The sequence below is a fragment of the Plectrocnemia conspersa genome, unplaced genomic scaffold (genome assembly GCF_051122295.1).
Source record: "Plectrocnemia conspersa isolate PC_06_02 unplaced genomic scaffold, ASM5112229v1 ptg000003l, whole genome shotgun sequence".
Classification (NCBI taxonomy): Eukaryota; Metazoa; Arthropoda; class Insecta; order Trichoptera; family Polycentropodidae; genus Plectrocnemia; species Plectrocnemia conspersa.
In genome coordinates, this window is record NW_028277167.1 from 18379427 (window position 1) to 18397501 (window position 18075).

Sequence of the window (18075 nt, forward strand, 5' to 3'; positions counted from 1 at the left end):
CAAATAGGCCGAGGGTGGAATTGGTTTTTATCGATCTCCTGGATGCTGTTCTGCAACGTTTCGCGATTGTCTCCACGTCTCACATGTATAAAGAAACCGTAGGCATATAATAATAAACCGAGATTTATGTTACGTGATAACTAAACCATATTGTATATAAATATTAACTCGGAGCACGTGCATTTGTGGGGGCGTTACACTTATCGCGTTTTCGTTGATTATATGTGTAGCATTTGATCGACGTTAAAGCAGAAGGGTGCTGAATTTTCAGGTTAAGGGTTGCTTAATTTAAAAACAAACCTTGTTGGCCGACGAAGGTATCTGCGTGAGGAACAGGATCACGAAAATCCAGAGCGTGCCGAGCACTAGTAAATATTTAACGTTCCGTCTCATGTTGGACACAATTTTGTATGGTGTATTTTATTTACAAATGTTGTGTATGTATAAGGGTTGAACTATAAAAAACGATCGATAAAGCAAAAACATCTAGCGGCGGCAAAACCGCGAACAACCTGCCCGGGCGGCGTGCAGCCGCACACTGACATTAGCGGTTCCATTTTCTCATAACATGTGCTTGGACGAATCTGGTCCAAAGAGTAGAAGTGACGGCCATGGTGAAAGATTTTCCAACTCGGTCGAGGCAAAATGTCAAAGGCGAAAAAGGCGAGAGAGTAATAACTCAATTTGTTTTTTATATATACTGTATATAGATGGTATTTTTTTTATATTAACATTATTAATATTAATAATATATGTTGGCGCTAATTGTATTTGAGATTTTTCCGTGAATTTATTATTTTAATAATATTAATAATCATTCAATTTATTTAAACATTTTTTATAAATAATTTAAAAATATGTAAAATATATTTTACTGACATCTGTGGAAGGTTTCTAAAATTATTTTCTTTAATACTATTTGTTAATAATCATCAATTATATTCTCAATAATATTTTTTTATAGATGTCCCTATACAATTTTATATGTATAATATTTTAATTTTAGGTCAATGTCGAAAAAAGTCTGGGCAGCTAAAAGGTTAAATATTATTCGATTCCCTCAGCACACGGTAAAATATTCACAATAAGAGTATTGTCATAGGTTAACTACTTTTAAATTCTTGACGTACAAACATAAGTGTAAGCATCCTAAACATAATAGAGATTAAAAATTCAGGCTTCTAAGAAAGATTAAATTTTAAAATTTTTTGAAACTCAAAATCTTGGAAAATTATTTAATGAGCATTTTCGGTATTATGTTAAAGACATACTAATACAAAAACAGAAAGGTTTTGATTTAAAAAAAAATAAGTTTAATTGAATTCGTCAGCAAGCTTTGCAGCCCTTAGTATTCAAGGCTTGCCTCCAAGGAGGAGAGGACAGTCACAAGCAGTCACTGTCAGACTCCGGCAGACATTTGAAGAGACTAGCAAATTCATACTACCGAGAAATGTGAAGATACGACCTGAGACTCCCGAACACGATCATCGCAGCAAGAGTAACTGCCTCCAGACACTGTCACTGCAGGCACCTACAAGACCCCTGAGGATCTTCCACAGACATCATCCCTGCGCCAGCTTCTCTACCACTGCTCGGAGAAAACGATACTCGCCCATCATAGTAGCCGCAATATATGTAATATAATCTAATAAAACTCTAACTAGTTTCCACTTGCGTCTTACTGGCTGCGAAGTCACACCCATTAGGATTAACAAAACCTAAAAACCTAATGTTGTTTGAATCAATGGTCGGCTAGATCTTTCGTCGTGGATGAATTGTCGTTAGGCCAAAAGTCCATGAAGCTTTAGTCATGGTCGCGGAAACTGTCCATGATTGAAAAATGGCGACATGAGTTCCTCTACAATAGATAAATCTACCTGATAAATACATATATTTAAAACGACGTTGTAGTGAAACGCATTTGAATATTAGGTTGAAAGCTTATTATTATAGATTAACTTGCTTATTTGCTTTATGTGTATAGGGTTGAATTTTATTTATTAAATTATTAAAAATAATATCTATCATAAATTTACATTGATATCATCTCATTTTGGCACACATAGTCACACAACTCGGTATCAAAACCACAAAAATAAAAAATATTTAGTTTACATCATAATTACTATAGATCTCAATGTTTTTTCAAAGCCATTTTTTGCCGACACCGAACTATTTTGATAACCATTTCATGAACAGTTTTGATAACTTATATAGTTACGAGATCGTTGAATGCTAATAAAAATATTATATTATTGATTGAGTTCATCAGAGATAATGGATGGTCTTTTATTAAGTTCTTCGTCATAAACATCACTTTAGTTGGTGATACATTTTAGTAGCAGTTTCTTCTTTCTTAAGCACCAAGAAACCTTTGAATGAACTTGGTATTTATATGATTGACATAAACATGTTAAACCTACACTTCAAGTGCAACGCATCACATACTGGACCAAACTAAAAATTAGCAGCGCTGCCAAAAAGTAAAAAATGCTTCCATATTCATTAACCTTAGTATTCTGAATATCCTTCGCATAAATATATATGTATTTTATTTTTATATAATATTTAAATAAGCCGGTACGTAGTTATATAATTTGCTAATTAAGTAATTATTTGAGTTTTAATTAATGCTAAAAATAGTTTATATAATATTTAAGCAAAAAATAAAAAGCAAAAACACAGTTTTTATTTCTATACTACTTCTTAAAGTTTAAAATACAAGTTAAAAAAAAGTTTTACTTACAAAAATATTTCTGATTAAAAAAATATTTTTTCTGTGTTGCACACAATATATATTTTTAAAATCTTCTTTGAAAAATAAATATTTCTTGGGGACTAGATTTAAATTTTAATCTGCTTTTATTAAAATATGTATAATAACTTCACTAATATTATTTATAAAGAACATAAATGGAATAATTAAACTTTATGATTATATCGTACAAAAATCATTTTACAATTATTAATTGTTGGTCATATTTAATAGTGCTACGGCCAAAAGTAAAGAAACACAAAATCCCGGCGCGGTTGTCAGACGATCAGTACACGATACGCTTTTGCGCTGTGAGCAACTTGTGCTCTCCGTGTTTTGTTTTCATTGTGCATTTTCGTCAATAAATCACCACACAAACTTCCACAGTAGTTTCAATCACACAAATAAGCATCGGTAAGTTAAATTTTAACCTGTGAATGTATTTAAAAAATATATATATGAGCAACGTTGTCACCATATCGGAAAATGTTTTTCTGCTTTGTGTCGAATTTTTCTCAGATCCAATTTTAACATTTTTGTAACAATATAGTGAAATTTACGATACACTATATATTTAACGATGATGAAATAATGCATTTCATTCACTAGCTGTGTATTATGTAAACAGAAGTGTATATTTTCATCAACAATACTGATAACGGATTAAGTGTCGAGCAAGGTCATTATTTTTCGGTATATTTATATAAATAATAAATATTTCACAATATACGTATTAGATTTTATAATATTTTTTAGATAGTATTACAAATATTTATTTGTATATATTATGTAAATTATTGATACAGCAAACAATCTAAATTTAGACACACTCGACGACAGTTAACCATTTCGGTTAAATTTGACTTCCTTAATGAATAGCGCCTTGACACAAATTACTTGTTTTTAATTATTTAAACTAATTTGCAATAAATTATTCGCGTTTCGTATAAATGAAAATTTAACTAAAAGGTTAACGAATTGTGTAAGGTCAAATTTTTATTTTTAATACAAGAGCCAAGATAAGATTTTTAAGTTGCTTGACGTGCTTGACAAATATTACCTTAAATTGAATCAATACTCAAAATATAGTACTACCATTAGGCAGTTAATTATGTGTTATAAATAATGTGCAATTAAGCATATATTATATGAATTTCATAAAATCATACATTAGGCTTTAACTACGATTAAAAATAATTATATTATGTATATTTTACGAGCACGACTAATCAATTGTAATAAATGATGCTACTGTGTGTATATAGTACATATATAATACATACATACGAGTATGAAAAAATGTCCTTTGTAATTATTCATGATGTAACACAGGTGTTTTGCGTGGAATTATTTAACAAATGCGCTACTCCTTGTGCTATTAAATTGTATGAATAATGAATGCCATTAGTAAAGAAATTCTTGTTCTTACAAGGGATTAAATGGTAGTAAAAAACCAAATATTTACACGCAAAAAACGTGCTTTTTCACCTTATATTTGCATTAAAAATGCCAGTTTATTGTATCAATAATTACACAAAAAATAATATTTTCTTAAAAGTAGAATTCCATATAAAAACCATCAATACTTCCATAACAATCCTATAAATAATATGCCGATTTATTTTCATAAAATTTGAAAATAATTTGTTTAAGAATAATATATTTATTTATTGTAAATTTTCCATTACAACATAACAGGTGTTAGCACAGTGAGTTACAACCGTGTAAACACAATCAACAACTATTTATTGAGACACCAGAATGATAATAACATTTATTTTAATAAATATAATTGTTTAACTATGCACGACTTCGATTTTATTTAAATTATTAATCACTGTATTTATCTGCAAGAATAGGAAAATCTATCGGAACTTTAATTATATATTTATTTCCGATTTCTCAGACACGCTATCAATTTAAAAACATTAGAATTCATATGAGATTAGAACTCAGATCTTTCAGGTCACTGATTTATTGTGATATAAATAGGGGTTAATTTATGATTTTAGAGTCGTTGAATAATAAATTTAAACCAGATATTATTATTAGAGTTAAATTATACATTTACTTATTATATATTTTCACTACTGATTATTAATTGTCATTCTAAAAATGTATATAATTTTAATTTATTTTTTGTCTGTATATCTGCGATTATATAAGAAACGGATTTTTTCTTGAGGTTCACATATAATTTATACTGTATTTAGTAATTCATTATTATATTGAAATTACAATTGTTATTCTTGTATTTTTTCAGAATGTATACCTTATTTTTAGTTTCCTTTCAGACACACCTTAGCGTATAATGCGCGTAAGGTATTAGATTTAGTATCAAAATTCAAAGACAAAATACATGACAAACAATAAAAGTTCGTAGAAAGTTATATAAAACAGGTTATTTATAAACTTGTGTTTCGCAAAACACATATTGCTTTGAGTTCTGTAGAAATACTGATGTTGGCCACATTAAGACTAATTATTATATTTTATTTGATGTGTTTTTTTATAATTTTTTACTCTGGTTAAAAAAATATAGTAAGCTCTCTAAATTGCCTCCGGGCGAAGCCAAGCCACGTAACTTGTTAAATATAACTCAGAGCCCTCGGGCAAGCACGTAAACCGGTCTCCATCTACCCTTCGCCTCCTCCAACTCTTATCCGATGTTTGATATATAGGTATACGATTTCTTTACAAAAAAACTGATGATTTAAAGAAAATATCAAATAATTAAAAAAATAGTCTTTGTGACATATATTATCATGGTAAAGGGAAACAAATATAAAATTAATTATGGCTCTAATTTATTTGATTATAATACACATACTTGAACAAATATTAGAGAGTTGTATATTTTTTGTTCTGAGCGCTGGTAGAAAAGCTGGCGGAAGAATGATGTCATTGGGATGGTCTTCTAAGATCTGATCTCGTTGCTCGTCTCGACTCGCAGGCTGCCTTTAGTCGCAGGATTGTCTCTAAACCATCTAGAGCGTCGTCTCATTCCTTTTTGTATGGTTGATTTGGGACGTCTCCAGCGAATCACAACTATACAGAGATCAGTCGACTAATTGTTGCGCTTGTATATTTGACCAACGAATTATATGCACGTTTTGAAAGAGTGAAATTTTCTAGATGAATACATTTCGAAGATCGAATAATGCGAAGGAGTAATAACAATGGTGTTTTTTCTATCGCCCGCTAGCGTAATGTGATTCTCTTGTGATTACCAAAGTAATAATGACGTGCTTTGACACATTGTCTACATTCCTTTATGTTTGTTTTTTTCTCTGGACATTACGAGGGTTTAACCGTCGTAGTCTGTTCAGTTTGAATCTATTGTGTTAATATGTTGTTATATTCTTGCGGGTTAACCCTTTGTTTGAATTACGCAAATATCAAAATATATTCCATTATTTTTTTTTTACGTTACACAAGTGTCGTGAAGTTTTTGTCTGGTCATTTGGACTTTCCACAGTATATATGGTATTTAACTAATTAAGCGACTATGCCTTTATATCTTCTATAGTTGAAAAATGTTGTTTTTTCAATTTCTTATAACATAAATAAGTGAATATAGTGTAGTTTTCTCTCATTTCTTTAGATCTCTCATTTTATAATACTCCATATAGATCATATGACTTGATGGTGTGACTTTGTATTGAATTATAGCGTTATAATTGAAAAAAAATATGGAAGAAGAACAATAAAAATATTTTTGGTTATTGCTCTGTAAGGCACTTCCATTGAAACGATTGGACCATACATTCATGATTTGTCACTTGTTATGAGGCGTTGCAAACGACTTCATTGAAAGACTGCTTAGCAATTTCTTTACGGTACTGTTTTTATTGAAAATAATAGTCAATTGCCTAGATTTATAGTCCTTTTTATTTTTTATACTCTACCCCGGCACTCTTACTATTCTGATAAGTTCTCGAATAAAACAGTGAAGTTATTCTTATACATTTGACGGTGTTATTCTTAGTGGCAATGGATCTCTCATTTTTTTCGGACGCTTTTTTTTGTATATATTTGCTATTTTTCAGACGCTTTTTCATGTGTATGTGGTATTACTATATCGATTAGTGTTTTAAAATTCCGTTACTAAATATAAATAAATTTTATTTTATTAATTTAAATGATTACTTACCAACATAACATTATTTATTGTCCTAGAAATTTGCAGCAGAACGTACTATACAAAAATATATTGTTAGAGTACATACAAAAATATTTTTGCATATTCTCATAGTAGCAAACTTCTTATGCTAGAAACTAAATATCAAATAACAGACTTCATAATAACGTGCACCACGAAGTAGGTCGCTTTATAATCTTATTTCATTTTATTATTATCCACGGTATATACGGATCATATCTCATCTTTTCATCAACGTCAGATTCAGACAGATCCTGAAACCCTCGTCTCTACACTCCTGCAAACTGTCGAACGGCTATCGTTTACATAATCCGTTTTGCCGAGGTCGGCTTTGGATTCGAATCGATGTTTGCCCATAATTTATGTTCGCACACGAGCCACGTTCGCCGAGACCCATATCCTCGCGCACTTTTCCGTTCTTTTGGAGAATTTACAGTTGTTGCTATCGTTCTAGTATACCTACATATGTACTTTGCGCTCCGTCTGTGCTCGCATGTCTCTTGACCAAACACAAACTTTTCGATTGTTATACGTGAGTGGGCCGGATATGGGTCGTTTTTCACTTAGGATCGACGATTTGTGAATATGTTCAACAAAGTCGAACCTCAGCTGGCCCAAGACACTAACCTTCGGATGAGCCGCGATCCTTGTGCTGGTTAGAGCGGACCTTCAAAAGGGCAAAGTAATATGTGCAATGCGTAATGGATCAACGGATATTGCACTTGGATGTAAACAAACATGTCTTTAACTAGATTGCTTGTTTATATGTAGATAATATGCTTAAATAAAGAGCTTATCAGCATTTGAAACCTATTAAAACAAAACTGGACCAAAAATTCTTATTTTTAACTGATAATACTTGAACGATAATACTATAATAATAGTTACAGCTGTTTTTTTATGAATCGTTTATTTCAATAGGATTATTAATTTTATAAACATACAATGAAATATAATACATTAAACAATTTTCATGTTTACAATTTGGTTATTAGCTACAATATAATAAAAAATAGGAATATAAATAGATCGTTAGTGGTTACAATTTAAGGGAAAAAAACTAAAAGACACTTTACTATTAAAGTGGAAGAAAAAATAAAAATAAAAAGAAAAACTTTAGATCAAACATTGATATGTGTTCTTCCGTCTCTAAAACCCTATAGTTAAATTTCGAGTATTTTCTGAAAATTATTCGTAGCCAGTGAGATGTTTGATGGAATCAAGTTTCATAGATTATATTACAATTACGACTGACGATAAATGGCGATTTGTTTTCTCCGAGCGGTGGTGGAGAAGCTGGCGCAGGGATAGTGTCCGTGGGAGGTCCTCAAAGTGGCGTGGCAGCGACAGTATTGCGGAGGATAATCCCTCTCTGCTACGGTGTTGCTCGTTGTCCGCGTTGTCTTTGAGTGGCTGTTTGTGTCTGTCTTCTCCTCAGCGGAGACCAGACTTAAGTATCCAGATCTGCAAAGCTTGCTGACCAATCACAATTATACAGCGATCATATACCCCATAGATGTACTTGTTTTTTAGAAACAGCGAAATAGGTATACGCCTTTAGAAAGCGCATTTTCCAATGGATATATCCAGAGATTTATTATATCCGTGACCGTTTCGCACAAAGAAATATTCTTTCAATGACGGATAATATTTACAGTAAGAACACTTGCGTGTTATTTTTTCTGGTCGCAACGAGGGCTTTTTATATGGTCCATTCTTTACGCTATATCTTGTTTCCTTGTTGATGGAGGATCATTTTGATCAAGTTTTGAGAATAAGACCCTTTCAAACGTGGGCATCTATGTGTGGTCGTCACATTATCATACAACAAAGTTGTGTAAGAGGATTTATAAGTGACAACAGTTTATTTTTATAAACATATATAAATTACCACATATATGTAAATGTAAATAAAGAGAAATGTAGATGCCGTTATCAGGCGTTGGAGTTAAAATGACAGGTCAAAGGAAGTCAGAGAGTCTTTGTTGGAGTATCGAGTTGTATTATTTTTGGCTGTAATTTCAGATGATATCTGTCGTGATGTGTTCTCATGATGATGCAGGACGCTTCGCTAATGTGTGTTCCTGTCTACTGTGACTCCGTGGCGTCTCTAGCCTTATGACAAGGTGTCACATATTTTATATCTGGTTCGAGATGTTTGCGAGCCAATTGCATCGCTTCTTGGACATATCCAAAAAATGTGTTAACACATTAAGAGAGAAACGGTCCAGATGGTAACCAAAGAATAGAGGGACGATAATAATATGCGCAGGGTAGAACGTATTTTCTAGCGCGCGTCTTTTCCAAACAAAGATTAAGTTTTTTCGGCGTTACTTAAGCGTAATTAACGTCTCGGGATGAATGAGCTATTAGGTGGTCCATGCAATATTAACAATTAATAACGAAAATATACTGTGTGACCTAACTTTTAAAACGTGATTTCGTTTGTTCGAAATAGTCGTTAAAATGACCTTAAATTTTACATTAAATAATGCAGGTGATTAAAACCCGAACAGTGTTTAATAATAATAGTAATTATAATAAGTCCTAAATTTTATTTTTATTTTGACAATATTAGTATATATAAAATATTTCTATGTTTAATTCATTCACGTTGAAGAAACTCAACATATTTAATATAATCTTTGTGTTATACATATGTTTCATATATTATAACAGTAATTCGAAATATATACCTCAAATAAAAAAAAATGTAGCTTACTTAAAATATAATATATTTTAATAGTCTTAGCTAAAACTCCATTTATTTTCATAACTTATGTTAATCAGAATAGCATATTTTTATTATTATTTTATCTCGTATACTAAAGCGGTGACCCAATTGCATTTATGTTCTGGGGAAACGAATTACATAACATGATTTTCCGTTTCGTTTTCTAGGAAACTATAATTTATTTGTATATTATTTTCTCTTAACAGAATATATAATATATTTTACGTATGTACAAAAAATATATTTTATAATAATATATTTATTTGTATTTTTGTACCGGAACGTTAGTAATAAATATGTGATAATTACGCAATAAAATAATCACTAAAGAAATATTTGAAATGTAATATACACAGCTTATGACTTGTTTAATTTCCGGTACCACGAAATTACAATAGGTATTGTGATATTTTTGACACGCATTTTTTCTACTGTTTACGAAGGCTAACACATTTCTTGAGAGTAATGCTTCAAACACGAGAGAAAATTTTAAATTAAAGGAACCTAAAGGTGTATGGTAAATACTTTATAAAGAATTTATATTGGAATTTAATTTATCAGCACAAGCATAATATATGTTGTTAATAACACACAAGCAAGCTAAAAAAATTGAAATACTATCTATGAAACTTTATATTATTATTTATGCTACATTTATTATACTGGAACAATAGACGAGTAGCATAGCCGGTGACTATTGAAAGATCTGGTTTCAAATTCCATGTTTTTAAATTTCTATCTTGTCTGGGAGAATGATTATTATATTATATAACTATTATTTTGATCGATCATCACAGATAAGGTTTTCATTAATTTTCCTTATCTCACCGATTCATAATTAAAATAAATATCAGCTAGTTCGTGCATAGAGACATCAATTAAAAGTATTAATATAATGTCGCTGATTTATAGATTTTTATTTCAGTGTGATGTCTCATTACTAAGTTAGTAGTTGTTGATTATATTTGTAACAGCTGTAATATTGCAATGGAATAAATAATTAATATACTACTGCTAAAATAAACTTAAACTAGTTTGGAACTTTAGGTATACCGCATGCTAATTTTCTCAATTAAAAAAATGCGCATTCACACCTTTGACGATTGCGTGTTGAATGACGAAATTTCGAAAAATTCTCAATTAATTTTAACGGCGTGGTAATAAGTTTCACGTGCACAAATCTACTGGCTCATGAATTTTTCATATGTCGTGCCGAATCTCCACTGAATATAACTACCATTTATTTGCTGGATTCGAGTGCTAAAATTTTGATGCAAAAGACCGGCAATAAATCCCGCTCGATTATCAACGGCACGCAATCAGCATCGGATGTGTTTGTGCATATGTATATACTAATCTCGATATATATAGTACATATATGATATATAGATGCACAAGTGCTTACAAATTGTCCGATTTGAAGGTCCGTTCGAATTTCTTGGCTTAACAACGTATCATTTATAATATAATATAACAGTACTAATTAGAGCGTGATGATATTTTTGAAACAAAGTTAATTACTCAATTAAATAAATTATTTTTCTATAATTCTCGCTATATATACTGCAAACTCATCTTATTTTATAATTTAAATATATCTTTTATGTACTTGGTTAAAGGTAAAGTTGACTTTTATTATTTTACTCAGAACTTGCTTTTCAAGCTATTTATATATTTTTGTATAAATATGATCGTAAAAAATATAAAATGACCTGAAAATTATTTTTTAAATATGTTCATTACTTCGCTAACTTTTCTCTAAAAAGTCTCGTTTCAAAGTTCAAATTATTGACAAAAATCATTTTTAAAATTTACTATGATACATATTATATTTTTTTTGCATAACACAACAATAATTAAATGAAAATATAGTAAAAGAAGAACCAATTTCTTATCATTTATTTTTGTAGTTAATTTATACTGTGATGTAAATTTTATTATTATAATCGTTTTCCATAACTTTATTGTGGTTAGTTCGACGCATTAATCTGTTAAAATTTTGAATACAAAATCAGCACATATCTTAAAATAATATAAACTCAATCAGATAAAAATTAATTCATTTGAGAAGTTAATAAAATTATCAGTTTTAAATTTGCATACAGAATCCTCCTCAAATTCTGACTTTGGTCTAACGATCCTATGTCTACCAGATAATTTTATTTTCATTATGGATTCATTTTCACAAATATTATAAAACGTTTTTTGATTTGGTACAAAAGCATTTTAACTGAGTGCAAAGCGTGTATGGAATTCTCTCTGCGCCGTTGTTACAGAACGGTTGTTCTCATAATATGCTTGAACAACGAAGTCCGAATTTCAATTGGTCCAACTTATTATGCGTACTGAAAACAGCAGAACCTAGCCTACTGAATAAAACATACCCCACTTCTTTACCCCCTCAAAATATGTAAGATATTTATGCGTCAACCTTGTATAGGCTGGAACGTTCTCATATGGAAATAACTTCCACTGAAACTTTCCACTTATGACCTAGAAATACACAAGAGTGCCTCAAAGTTTGCCAACAAATTGATAAAGTTGACACTAACAAATTCCAAAGAAAAGAAACCACTTTCACTTTCAATGAAGAGCCACGATAAGAACGACCAAATAAACAAGGTTATTCATTAGAACAAAACAAGCAATTTAAATTTGATTGAGTTAATAGATTTAGTTTAGCAATGAACGATCTTTATTACTCCTTTTTGACATATACAGTTCCAGCAGGCGTCAATTAAAATGTTCACTAAATTATATTCAAATTAATATTCGATAAACTTAATTAGTGTTTTTTCCTTGACAAGGGACACTTGACTAAGACCTTACAAAGAACTTATTCTTAATATATAATATAATAAACCCTTCACGATGTCGCATTTCTCTCGTCGCAGTCTTTATTTTTCTGACGCATGTTTACAAACACACGTAAGGCTTCGTCGCGTGGGTGTATAGCTTGAAAATAATATATATTATTACATATACAAAGATGAAAAACCTAAACCCGTCTGGCACGCATCAAAGAGTAATAATTCTCTCTATGGTGTGTATAGTATTTCCATTCTCTTCACCGCCCGCCCACGTCACGAGAGAAAATCTCATTTCGTCGGGAGTCGCTACTTATCCGACAACGAGGGTGGAGGTCGTTTTTCCACCCCTTCGTCGTATCTCATATTTACGGAATGGGGCAAGTTTACACCGTAGACGAGCATTCTTGAGTGCACAAGCTCGCCTTTGCCCCATTTTCACCCGACTTTTCCCTTCGGCGAAATAAACACGATATGCACGTCCCGAGCGTCGTACCTTGTCGACAGCATTTTTTTAAGGTATCCTTTATACTATTGTAAAACAAAATTTATTACAATACTTTTCCTCTTCCTATTTCACTACGCTCGTACCTGTGAAACTTTATAAACTACTAACTTTATTGCTCGGATTTGCCCGGGATAAAATCGAACTCATTCTTTATTCAATATAATTAATTTAATTCATCTTTTTACTACCAGTTTATTTCAATAAATGGATATATACAATATTTTTAGTCTCCTGTCTTCACTTATTTCAGTACCAGAAAAGGACAGTACATATTCTAATCTAAAGTTGCATTTTATATTTAAGCTTAGAGAAGTTTAGTGCCGCTGTACTATATTTAACTCTTCGAATATTGAGGATTCTTGGCAAAAAATTGTATCAATTACTTTAATAGTATTTTAATTTTCTTTGTGTTAATAATAAAATATGTTGTCACTATTTACTTTCTTACCCTTTTAACAAACTGCTTTCGTTATGCGAATTAGATCTTAAGTATCAAACGCATCAAAATTATTTCTGTAAAATAAATATAAAATATTGTTATGCATTTAAACAAATCAACTACTATATCTTGTATAATATAAACAAATTTGGTGTACAGGGCAAGAAAAACATATTAAACCTAATTAATTTTACAATAAAATTTAAATTCCAGCTATTTAAATCTCTACCCCCATTACATGCACAAAAAAATTGTATGGTGTAATTTTGTTAGCTTAAACTTCTTTTAAATTGTTTTCTTACAATGTGTATGTACGTAAGATAACTAATCTAGTAACGATAACCCACTTGTTCGCTCAGATGATTCAAAAGAAGCCTACGCATTTAGATATTGCAATTGATAATATCTATGTATGTGGTAAGCTTTGTATGGAAATGTGAGTTATATAACTAATATATAATATTATTATTACGCTTCGTTGGCAAATGATATTCGACAATTTCATAATTTGCCCAACGAATAATTTAATTTGTGCGATGTGTTAATATCTTTTCGACGCTTGAGAAATAAACTATTATATAGAATAATATTTTGCTTAAGATTGATATTAGAGATTTGACTTGTGGATCAAATCATTAAGAAAAATAAGCATGCCAATAATGCAATTTATTTATGTAAAAAATACCACTTTTATTAAAAATAATGAGACTAAAATCATTGCCATATACCTGATAAACCTAGGTTTGAATCTCATCTGGATCCTAGAGTTTTTAAATTTCTATCGTGTTTGTGAAATCGAAATTAGTAATTATCACATAATAATAATTTTGATTCATCATCATGGATGAGATTTTCTTAGATTTTTCTAGTCTCACGAATGAATATTTGAACAAATAAAATGTGAAGCATTGTTTGTCCCGTTGTAATGCGTTGAACTAGCACCTGCCATATTACAATAAAAGATTAACAATATTTTTTATTTTTTGTAATTTACAGAAAAATATAGAGTCGCTTTAAAGGTGGTCGATCGACAATTGACTACCTTTTAGTATCACCAAGTGTAACTTTGTCACATTTTACAAATCCCCTTGCCTGGCAAAATTCTCTAACAGTTTAATCGGAGGTGTTTTAAGCATAAATACTTCCGTTATGTTACGTTTGAGCAAGGATGGAGATTTTCTTAATATACAATTTAAAATTGCTTCCATTGTTACTTTAAATTTCTTAGATATCTCCACAATATGGAATAAGGGTCGTATCTATATTTGTATTTTAGCCTTTTTTATAAGAGCGTAAGGATACAATTTATCGTATTCAATGAAGCACTTTTTAAAGTTGCAAAGGGCCGGACAACTCGTCAATGCGAAATTTAGAGATTTGTATATTCACTTTAAATATTTATTTATTGATTTAATGATTATCATATACATAATATGTATTACATATATGTATGTATATTACATATGTATATACAAAAATACTAATAAATCACTCGTAACTCAGTTATATATAAAAAAATATATTAATATAAATATTACTTTGTGTTCTTTACATTAATAATTAATAATATAAATTAACTTTAAATTTGTTAAAATAAAATTAAGTTGTTATAAATATACATTTTATTGCCAATAAATAGATATATTATATTTTACTTATATTTTAATATCTTATCTATTAAATAAACACTTTGAATTGATAAAAAATAATTTTAATATCAATTTAATGTTGATATTATAATTAACAGTGAGACTTGATATACTATATTCTATATTCGTAGTTAATATGTGAGGTCAAGAATGCGCAGTCATTGGATTATGAGTATAATTTACTGATAGCTCAGTAATCAGTGGAAATATGGAAACTTCAATTAAAATATATTAGTTGTAAGCATGATTTATGTGAAAACTAGCATAAGTTTCCAATTGATGATTCATTAAGCGATACTGTAGGTAAACATTAATAAGATACATTACAAAACGATCGTTTGGATAACACACATATATTTATTTAACGACTGCTACACGAATAGTGACCATCAATATTATGGTCAGATACTCGATATGAATCAATCAATCATAGTATTTATTTCTGGGCTTCGCCTTATTTTTGTATCGTATCTTTTAAAATACCGCTTATGACATTGTGACTTACAATTGAGAGTAACATTTATCTCTCAAGAATATTCTTGTATCATTGAGACTATTGACTTATAAGTGTTATAAGTGTTTTGATAATTTATTTTATACAGTCGTAATAGTGCGTTAGTAATCAAAATTACTACACTTTATTTCTGAAACAAAACTACTATTTCATTTTGATATTCAATGAATCATTGAATAGTTTTGTCTGATCAATGAATCACTTTTACATATTTCTCTCTTTCATATGTATTTATATCCACAAATTCATTTAACCAAAAATATAATATGAATGTAACCCAAGACCTCTCGTACCATAATACGAGCACTAAATCACTGCGCTATTGCCGGTATAAAAACAAATAAAATTAAATCAATTTATATTTTAAAAGTTACGAAATAAATACGGGTTTTACGTGGTTTATCTAAGCTTTGGTATAATAAATATTAAGCTGAGCGTAGTAAATTCTGTAGAAGTTATTCGATTAAAACATAACCGAATTGTTAAGCCAGCTTCGCGTGACTGCCTGATTGTTAATATTATAATTTTATATTGATGTTCTGCTACATTATGAGCATACCAGCTACTTTAATAATACTAATTATTTTAATATGATCAATATGTGTTCGATGACCGTACCGATTTTTTCTTTTTGGCGATTTATTATTTATTTAGGTCTAAAGGAAAAATACGGTTCACATATTTTGGCACGCGACATTTTCGTGACGTTTGGCGTTCAAAAATGATTTTTATTATTATGATTTTATAAACCCTGTGTACTGATTTTATAAAAAAAATACGTTTAAAATGCTTTGCGTGTTACGAAAAAAATGTGTATGATGAAATTGAGCGCCGTTGAAAATTTTCAACATTTTCTGTATTTTTTGTGGTTGTATAATACTTTTAATTGTTTGTTTTGTTGTGATTCGTTACGAAGTTCGTCGGTGTTGGTTTCCCATGTACGCTTACTTTTCATCGTTTCGATCTAATTAAAATTGCTAATAAAGTGAATCTTTAGAAAATAGCAGTATTGCTTAATTATGAAGAATTAAACAGCGTAGTAAATAGTAATAAATGTTTATATAACCACAATTAATTCTGCAGACAAATCTTCGCTTAACCCTTTGAGTAGTGAGTTAATTTATGAACATTTGTTCATTTGTTAGTATACACTTAAGAATGAGTTAATTTTACGTATTTTTCTATTATTATTTTAGTTGTTATTTATATATTATTATTTTATGTTGCATTTATAATAAGTTATAGAAAACATCAATGATTTTAAACGTCTTATTGCATTGATTTATTTTACATACTTATTATATATTATTCGGCTTTTGTAATTTTTTATATCAATACAAAGGTTTTCAATATTTTTTATAAAATTAATATAAAACATTTTTTGTTATGTTAATTAATTTCGTACTCTTTAATTTATTAATTTTATTTTCTATAGAAATCATTCAATCCAATTTTAAAAATATATAATCATCATTTTTTTTAAAATATTTTCCCTGTTATATATGTAAATATATATCTGGGCTACCTCAAAACATAGAAAGATCGACCGCCGTACATGTACGGCGATGCTCCTCAAAGGGTTAAGCAGTTTCTAAAAATATAATTCTCCATCTATTCCATTTTCGCAAGATAGACGAAAAATTATGTGGCAAAAAGAAAAATGATCATAACTCAACTACAACTAACGCTCAGATTTCTCGTTATGATGTAACTCTTTTGGCGGATATTTTAGAAAACGGGATTCGACCCTTTGAATGATTTATTGTAGTTTATATTTATGAGTTCAATATTGTTTTTTCCGTCCGCGTGACACATATTGGCCGCCACAGTTCATAGTTAAATTGGTCAAATTAATATTAGTAACAAATTGTGAAATATCTAAAACTCGACTGTATGATATTGAAATTGTATGATTTATCCTGGAATATAAAATTTATGTAAATCCATAGTTCTCAACCCTTTTTACTCCCTGCACCCATAATAAATACTTGCTTCACATTCATACTCTCTCTCTCTCTCTCTCTTTATTTAATTACTTAAAACATTTTAAACACAGAATGAACCACATACTAACCACATACTACCGGTGAATACATTTAATTGAAAATATCTTTAAGCTTTTAACTCTGCTGTATAAAATGCAAATATACATTGATAAGTTATTAAAAGTCAACTGATTCTCATTTATGATTATCAGAAAATGCTTATTGGATCAAAATTATTTTTTGCTAATAATTATTACCATCAAACTTTAGTTCTTGCTATTAAATTTCAGTGCAAAAACACAGTTTGTCATTAAATTTATAATATGTGGATTCATTCTCATGAGTGAAAAAAATATGTATCAATCGATTTTCAAATAAGTAACAATAGTTTATTTGTGCACAGTATTGTTTATGCCGTATTCTTTTATTTGACTTTGAACGTTTAATTTTTAGTAAACCTTAATTTCTTTTGATGTCGCTTTATAATTTAGTTATCTTGAAATAAATTTCCAAAACTCCAAT

The 18075-nt window shown here is 29.7% G+C and overlaps 2 protein-coding genes across 2 annotated transcripts in view; one reads left to right on the forward strand and one right to left on the reverse strand.

Moving 5' to 3' along the window:
* Pgant2 (polypeptide N-acetylgalactosaminyltransferase 2) overlaps positions 1-543 on the reverse strand; it is a 70027-nt gene extending 69484 nt beyond the window's left edge. The window contains exon 1 of the mRNA XM_088183254.1: positions 301-543. Within this exon, the coding sequence (XP_088039380.1) occupies positions 301-393 (93 nt within the window). The 5' untranslated portion in view covers positions 394-543. The remainder of the gene's footprint in view (positions 1-300) is intronic.
* Positions 544-3039: 2496 nt separating this feature from the next.
* LOC148236848 (serine/threonine-protein kinase NIM1) overlaps positions 3040-18075 on the forward strand; it is a 54809-nt gene continuing 39773 nt past the window's right edge. Inside the window, exon 1 of the mRNA XM_088181932.1 lies at positions 3040-3169. The gene's annotated coding sequence lies outside the window, so the exon portion shown is untranslated. The remainder of the gene's footprint in view (positions 3170-18075) is intronic.